This window comes from Amblyomma mixtum, chromosome 6 (genome assembly GCF_055824585.1).
Source record: "Amblyomma mixtum isolate Tamu chromosome 6, ASM5582458v1, whole genome shotgun sequence".
NCBI classification, from domain to species: domain Eukaryota; kingdom Metazoa; phylum Arthropoda; class Arachnida; order Ixodida; family Ixodidae; genus Amblyomma; species Amblyomma mixtum.
In genome coordinates, this window is record NC_143017.1 from 92,605,948 (window position 1) to 92,614,173 (window position 8,226).

An 8,226-nucleotide genomic window follows, 5' to 3' on the forward strand; every position below is an offset into this window, starting at 1 on the left:
GCGCGAGTGCTTTGAGTGCACGTGTTTCGTCTCGTTTTGCTTTCACCCTAATCTGCCTGTCAGGTGGACAACCAGGCAAACACGTTCAGTAGTCATTAAAGTATGCCTCCTGCAACAGCGCGTACAACAAGGCACAGCTAGCTTGCTCATTTAGGGACATGCAGGCTCTTTCACAGCGAGAGCGTTTTTTCACAGCTCTTTCACAGCTCGAGATCGCGCTCCCACTGAGGCCCTTTTATTCTTAATCTTTTTGAAGCCTCACTGTTCCTTTGTCTTCGTCCTCTGAATATTTTGCCGCGTCCACTTAATGTGCGAGGCCGCTGCAGACAATGTTTAGCCGCGAGGCGGCGCGAATAATTAAACTGTTACGCAACCAGTTGTCTTTGCGCGTTTTTGTAAAAATGATTGCTGATTTCCCAGTGAGTCGCGGAACTCGGCAGGAGCTAAGCAGCCTGCTGACCAAGCGAAATGATTCTGCTAAATGCTCGTAAACTGTCACGACTTGCCGTGAAAAAAAAAAGTGCAATTACTGTGTGCATGCGCGGCCTGATAGCAAGCAAAGCTGCGTTGGCTTTTTTTTTTTTTTGCGGCATGAATCGCGTAAAAAAAAAACTCCAGTGCTCTCTATTCGCTTAAGGGTGGCCTTCAATATACATCACGTCCCCGTCTTTTTTTTTTTTTTGAGCTTAAAGAGATTGTCAAAATGTCAGAGTAGTTTCGGAATTCAGAGTTTCTGCGGTGCGTCGCTGATTGCGGCTTCATTTATCGAGCTATGCAAATTCTAACTCGACAGCGATCTGTAATTTACCAGCAAGTCCGGCTGCTTGACTTCTGGAAAAGCGGGCAGGAACGAGCTGCGGGAGTCAAACCGCAGCGTGCATATTTAAAAGCCGAAGCATCCGTTTATTCTTCGGCTCCCGACTTATGGTTCAATTTCCCGTTCGGCTACATTTTTTTTCTCCAAAGTTCCATATTCGGAGAGTACTTCTGCGGTTGCAAAGAGCTCCTCCTAAGGGCGAGCCAAGGAGTAACCCTGACTCACCTTAGCCCTCCTGGCTAAAGTGAACTAGAACCCTGACTTGGGAGGAGTGCGGCAACTCCCGAAAAAGGAGTGAAATACCGGGCAAGCGTTTACTCCCTCAAAAGGAACTCGTAGAGTCCCATTACTTCTTAGAATACCGATATAACGTGTGTGTACGCTTGCGTACATGAATATGTGCGTAATAAATTTATGCGCTTATTTTGCACTAGTGTAAAATCAAGTTGAGAACTCCATGCGGCCGGCGTTATTCGAAATGTAGCCGTGAGATAGCCGTGCGCTGTCGCGAACACTTAGACAATATATGTATTTGCGTGTTTGGATATGTATACATAAACCAAACACAGCCCGGTAAACAACTCGGAGCAGACGTAGAGAATAAAGCGCACACTGGAGGCCGCGCGTCGCGTTCAACCCGCGCTCACATCGCCTGCTATCTCTCCCCTGTTCCTGTCACGGTCGTTGCACCGGCGCGTACGCGAAACACCTGTGTAACATGTCATATCCGCACAAGCGCGCGTAAAAATGCTGTAAAACGGCTGGAGAGCGACAGGCAGGCGCCTTTCCGCGTACGCTCGGCGCAGTGTTACACATACATGCATTCGCAACAAACGCTCCTTCGCCGTGTATCGATCTCTGGATTGTCGTGAAGACCTATGGCGGCAAGAATGAAGCTAACGTAGCGTGAGCGTTATGCACGCAACGCCACTTAGTGGACTGTCGTCTGGCTTTCACCTTGCTACTTGCCCTGTACACTCGCCATTAAAAATGTATGCAAGGCGACTCAGACGAAGAGTTTAATTTCTTTACATCCAAAGGGCGACGACTGGGTTTTAATGGTGTACTATGTAGTGCGCACAGTGGCAATTATGCTGCGTAAGTCTTTTCTAGGATGCACGAGACAACGGCGAAGGAATTTTTTTCCTGCTATTGCCTTTCATAAACGTTTGATTTCTGGTGTATGCCTCCGCTGTTGCGACTGTCGCATCGTGAAACAGTTGAGATCGTTGTGCCTCAAGCCGGTCGGTGAAAACGATCTCAAAGGAGCTGAAAATTGAAAGGTGGGAAGATAATACCCTGTGCATACTGTACGATTATGTCTACTCACCATAGTAGGACGCACAGATGTAGTGCTATACGTCCGCCGTATAAACGACGACAAAGGCGACGGCCGCGTACCAGCTTGAATTCTGCGTAAATGCGCTGCTGCATGGAGTTGCTGCAGTGGGCTTTGCTCCAGCGAGGACAGCTGCCGTTCTCTCGTCTTATTAAAAACTGTGCCAGCACCAACATAAACGTTTTCTTTTAATGACTGGTAGCCTATCAGCTGAGGTCTCCGAATTCATAGCCCGCTACAGCAGCTATGCAGCATACACTCTAAACACGACTATGCCTACATGGGAGTAAGCTCTCCTCTAGCGCACTCCCTTTTATAAAATGAAGTGCGCTAGAGGAGAACTTACTCCGTTCTATTTAGAATATACAGAACAGCTAGGCCATGGTCCGCGAACTGTAGCTTTGATGTTCAGTTGGCTTAAGGCTATCCACAGGGCCGAGTTATTTCTCATATTATTTTTTAATACTCAAAACAGGTTCAAGGCAAGCTGTGCTTATTGTGCGCATGATGTCCCAGTCAAAAGCCACCATTTGGAACTGTCAAATATATCAGAACCATTTGATTCCCACTTGGTTTCAGTAGTTTTTGATGGTTCCAATTGGCCTTGCGCATGTGAATAACTTGATTATCTCTAGACAAAATAAACAAGGGATGAGGGAGCTCAATCTGCTGGCAGGTTGAGGCTCCCTCTCAATCTTTGTTCATTTTATTTTGCGTAGTCAAGAATCCCACCTCTTCCCTCTGTCTACCGTTGACTATTTCGAGGATACTGCTAACCATGTCCAGACTTATTACACATATTAGCATCAGGTCACGTTATCAGAAATATTCGCATGGTTCGTAACACTGCTATTATTCTCTCAGTAAAATTGACAAGGGACGTTCACACTAACCGGCAAATACGTCTCTTGTCTTAGCCACCAGCTCATTTACGTCCACATCTCGAACAGCAGAGTTTGTAACTGGAGACTTTGGCATAAAATACACTGCTGCCCTAGTTAATTAAACACATGAACCAGCAGACAACTCATTATGTCTGTCAAAATGACAGAGAATTACAAATGACAAGTTTGTTGCAGCTTGCCTCAAAATTTTTCTTCAGGAGGCAGTTGTGATTCCTTTTTTCACTTCTTGGTGACCGTAGATGTGTCAGCAGCTGCAAACTGCTGCATATGTGGCCTAGACTACAGTACATGCTAAGCTTAGACAACCTATTGTAGTTAGAGAGATTTGCAGAAACGTTAATTTATGCGAACTTTTGTGCTGCAGATTCACTGGGCCTGCACAGGGTTGAAAATCCAAGCCACTGTGAGCCGGCCGTGAGCCTGCACCTGTATTGCCCTCCCTTCGATGAGTGCTCCATGTTTGACCAGCGCACAGGACACCGTTCCAAGAGCAAGGTCACCTTCTGGAGCAAATATGGGCAGCGCACGCCATTTGTAAGCATGACATCTGATGACTACTGATGCGACGAATGATGATGCACGTGTATGCTGCAATGATTTAGGATGGAGGTTTCAAAGACGAGGACCTCGAGACCTTCTTGTGCAGTCCACTTGCCCCAATTGTTTGAACTGCCGTTCATACAACACGTCTTGGTTTACATTTAAATCTTCATTACATTACATCTTCATACATTATCCACATTATCTCATCTGTAGTGCACATCTTATCACAGTTCAATTTTACACTAGACTTCACATAGTTTTTGTGCAAACTACACTGTACAAGCTTTGAGGTGCTGTCCGACCTTTGCTTCGTCCAAAGCCGCAGAAAAATTTAAGTAGTCATATCTGGTATGAAAGGTGCATTGCCCTTTCCTTTTCTCCCTTATATTAGTACACATAACACATAAAATGAGAAAATCAGGTAGGTCTTACGTGCAACACGCATGCATGAATGTCCTACCAGCATAAAGTGAATCGTGAATAAGCTAAGTGGACTGTGAAAATATGAATTAAAAAATAATACCTACTAGAAAAAAATACGAAAGGGTTCTGTTAACACTTTTATGTGGCAGCCTTAGGACCATACAAGTGAAAGTCAAGTGCACTAATATTCAGTCTCAATGAACTAAGATCATCTCATTTTGTTATTCTTATTGCAGTCGTCTTTTTCACATCCATCTTCTATCACATTACTTCATTTCCATGCAGTGAAGCTGGACCTTTCACTCCATCCATTATGAATCCATCAAGGCATTACCCTTTTATCTTCGCTTCAAATCTATGCCACTTGATCACCATCACTGCACCTACAATGGCTCTTTTTTTTCATCAACGAGACTGCACAGTAACTTCAGCTACACATATGTTTACGGCAGTACTCATGCCTCGAGCTTTTTGCCGCTCCTATGTGTTATACACCTGTGGTATGATCTTTCGTCTTGCAGCAACCACAGTACATTTCATGATCGTCTAGTCAAACATTTTATAGACAACACCTGGTGCACTTACTTCAAGTGCCTACGAGTCATGCCTTTTCTTATTTTTCTTGAATCTCCTGTGTGGTTATTAGCTTCTTTGCTTTTTCTGTAGATATGCTAGTGTTTTTGTGCCAGGTTACTTTTATGCTAGTCTATTTTATTTCATGATCCATTGTATTTTTCTGTAGGCTTTTTGTTTCAGTCCTGACAATTGCAATCAGTTATTTGAACTTAACAGTGCTTGTACTTTCAGATTTTCATGTTGTTTGGCTAAGCACTTTTATGTATTTATATTTTTGTATTGCACCCTCCTTACACGATTCCTGCTTGGTGGCCTGTAAGGTATTTATTTGTAAATAAATAAAAATAACTAAATAAAATACATACACAAGCTGCTCGGTAGCAATTTGCATTGCATGCTGAATGGCAGGTTAGAAGGCTGGAGATGGTGAAGATGGAAGTGGTGCCATCTATTGCGCATAATGACAACTGCTACAACAGTTGACCACAACCGGCAAAGGCAGATGCACTGATGTTCAGCATGACTAGCAGAATGGCTTGGCTCAAGCAATTTGACTGGGATACAACACAAATAACAGAACAAGACAGTGTTCAGACACAACAACAACAACCTGCCCTGCCCACCATGGCTCTTTGCATCAGTTCATTTGTCAAGAGATACACAGCCTCCTGAAAAACTATTTATGCCAAACTGAGTCTCATGGGAGCTCTGAAAGCAACCTGGGTTTCGTAAGCCCCACCGGTTATGTTTAAAACAGCCACCTGCCAGGGCAATTGCTTAATTGCTGCACAACTGCGCCAATAGTGTTATGAGCATTCGACGCAATTTATGAATCTACGAAAGATGAGTACTTACTTGCACGGGAGGGATTCCTACTGCTATCGCAGTGTACCCTAAACAGTGAACTTTTGAACCGCTTGCTCGGTTTCATTGAAACATGCGGGGCTGGTTTATATCACTGCTGAGACCATCTCTGCCAGATTGAATTATTCGGTTAGACTGCTTTCTTGAGCGTTGGTGCGCTGAAAATAAAGTAGGGTGATTTGTAACCTTGTGAGTTCATTCTTCTTATTTCCTGTTTGTTTGTTTTTTTTCAGTAAGCTGTCAGCTTAGGAAAACTATCGTTCCAGTATTACTTGATGATATTAATATTGTAGCAGCCTTTCTGGAGCTAAATTTTGTGAGGGACACAACTGTGCACACAGTTTGTCTTTTTTTAATGAAAAACCAGTGTCATCTTTTACATGGTAGCATTCTGCTAAAATATGGGGAAACTAAGCAAAAATAATTCCACAGTTGTGTGCTCTGGACATTCCGAACATCACAAAACATGAACAGTTGTGAAAATTACCCTTATTTTCTGAATGATAGCTTTCCTAAGCAAGCATAGTCATCCTTGTCATAAAGGTAGCACAACGTGCTTCATACTTATTTCAGAATAATGAAATTTGGCAGAGATGGTCCCAGCAGTGATATAAACTAGTCAGTTTCAATGAAATCGAGCAAGTGGTTCAAAAGTTCTCTTTAGGGTAGTCCCTCCCGTTAAGGGTAGGGTTACGCGCTGTACAATTTATTTCTTTTGCACATTTTCTGTGGCATTGACAAATGCGTGCCCCGAGTAAAAAGGAATAACAAATAGGAGTGTGCGAATATTCAAATTCTCGAATACGAATAGAATACGTGTATTTCAGAAAAAATAGCTTCGAATGTCGAATAGAGTATCTGTTCAGTATGAAAAAATATTTCAGAAAATGATTAACAGGCGAATATTGTTGCACTTATGTTTTTCTAAATAGTTTATGGCCTTTGCAACTGAAATAAACAAAACCAGATTGGCTCAGCACCATATAAAGAAATATGACGTGCACAATAATGTATACTACTTGATTAGACAACATAACAGTATCCAGCCTGTAATATGGTCATGCAAAATGAAATCCATAAAGTGACACACGACTGGCGACTAAAAATAACATAATGACTAGTAAAATCTCATTAATTTGGAGTTCAAGGGACTGGAAGAAATGCTCGGATTATATGAAGGTTGATTTATAAAATGCCCCACGCCCCCCGAAGAAAGAAAGCACGAAAATCCAAAAATGCTGTGAAACCTAATGAGGGAGCTCCATCACATTGTTGAGCGCAGTTTTGGCGTGCTGGAAGAACAACGTGGACTTAAGCAAGGGGAATGTACATCGGCGTCGGAAGGGAAATGACCAGCGACGTGCCAGTCGGCATTCGAAAGCAGCGCTGAGCCGAGTTCAGACGAGCGGCCAATGCGTGTGCCGACAGCTGCCATCGTAGCGGGCAAAAGGCGAAGCTCAGAAATCGAAACTATGCAACAAGGCAGTTTTTTGGCCTAACAACAGGAGCCCTTCGATCGTTGTCACGTCTGCCGTTAAGCCCACTTAAAAGGTGCGCGAGTTACAATGCACCATGCAATAGCGGGATATTTACGCGATCACTTGCCCTGCTGCGACACCTCAACTTGCCTCTACAGGAGCCTCATGCAAAGTTCCGCAAGTGGGCTTTCCCGCATGTCATAGTTGAGCAAAACCAGACGGCGGAGCTCACGCTGCAAGAATTGTAACGCTGTACATCGAATGCTATGGGCGTGGGAGTTAAGTATGTAACATATTATGGAAGGATAAAAAAAAAACAAAAAAAAAACTGCTCGCTTCCTCTTGGTTCTAAGTGCATGGTCGGCCATCTTGGGCTCGTCACGCGTGTTATGCGGGAAAGCCCACTTGCGGAATTTCGCGCAAGGTCCAAGCCTAGCAGAGTTAGAATGTGACCAGTCCGCGGAGAAGAAAGTGAACCGGACCTTTGTGTTGTATTCTTGGCACTTTAAATTCAATCATAGAATTTGTCCAGATGTTGTGGTTTTGCCACATTCGAATTTATGAAAGTCTTCATGCGGTATGCGATCAATTGCGAATATCAGTTCCCGGAATACCAATATGAGCCCAATATCGAAGTTATTCGATTGGTATCCAAAATTTCGAATATTTGCACACTCCTAATTAGAACCTCTCACTCACTTGCAACTGCTGTGTGTGATGGGCTGGGCATACAAATTTGAAGCAGCATATAACCTCAGCTTTCATTCCCAAATAAGGGGAATACACATTGCAGTAATGCAGCCTGTCACTAAGCGTACTGTGGACCTTTGCACCTCCATAGTGGGTCAGAGATAACCCTACCCCACTTCTATCGCCATTAGGCCTCATACCAAGTTATGTAATGAATTCTTTTCCCCACTTCTCTCTGTTTCCGTGCAGGTGATCACTCCATCGCAACCTGAACAGTACGAAAACAACTGAGCTGCTCAAGGCTGGCCCCCGGCACTTCAAGAGGAGACTGGATTACTTCTCGCACCCTTCCACGTGGCCACCGACAGGGACTTCATTCTGCAGCACGCTTCTTTTTTTTTCCTTTCTTCTCCAATAAAGTTGACAAGGGACGTAGTTTATTCTGGACTATCTGTTCTGCTCATGCTTGAATTCACAGATTTAAACAGATGTCCGGCTATAGCCACATATATCTCAACAGTCTCATCGCATGTTTTGATAATAAAATGCCTGGAGGTAGCATTCTAAGGAACGCTAGTAATGTGACTGAAG

At 43.7% G+C, this 8,226-nt stretch overlaps 1 protein-coding gene across 1 annotated transcript in view; it reads left to right on the plus strand.

The window, feature by feature from the left end:
• The window catches only part of LOC149339684 (cysteine dioxygenase type 1), a 70,056-nt gene extending 61,974 nt beyond the window's left edge, over window positions 1–8,082 (plus strand). Inside the window, exons 4-5 of the mRNA XM_089548372.1 lie at window positions 3,426–3,595; window positions 7,885–8,082. Coding sequence (XP_089404498.1) covers window positions 3,426–3,595; window positions 7,885–7,926 — 212 coding nt within the window. The 3' untranslated portion in view covers window positions 7,927–8,082. The remainder of the gene's footprint in view (window positions 1–3,425; window positions 3,596–7,884) is intronic.
• The last annotated feature ends 144 nt before the right edge of the window (window positions 8,083–8,226 follow it).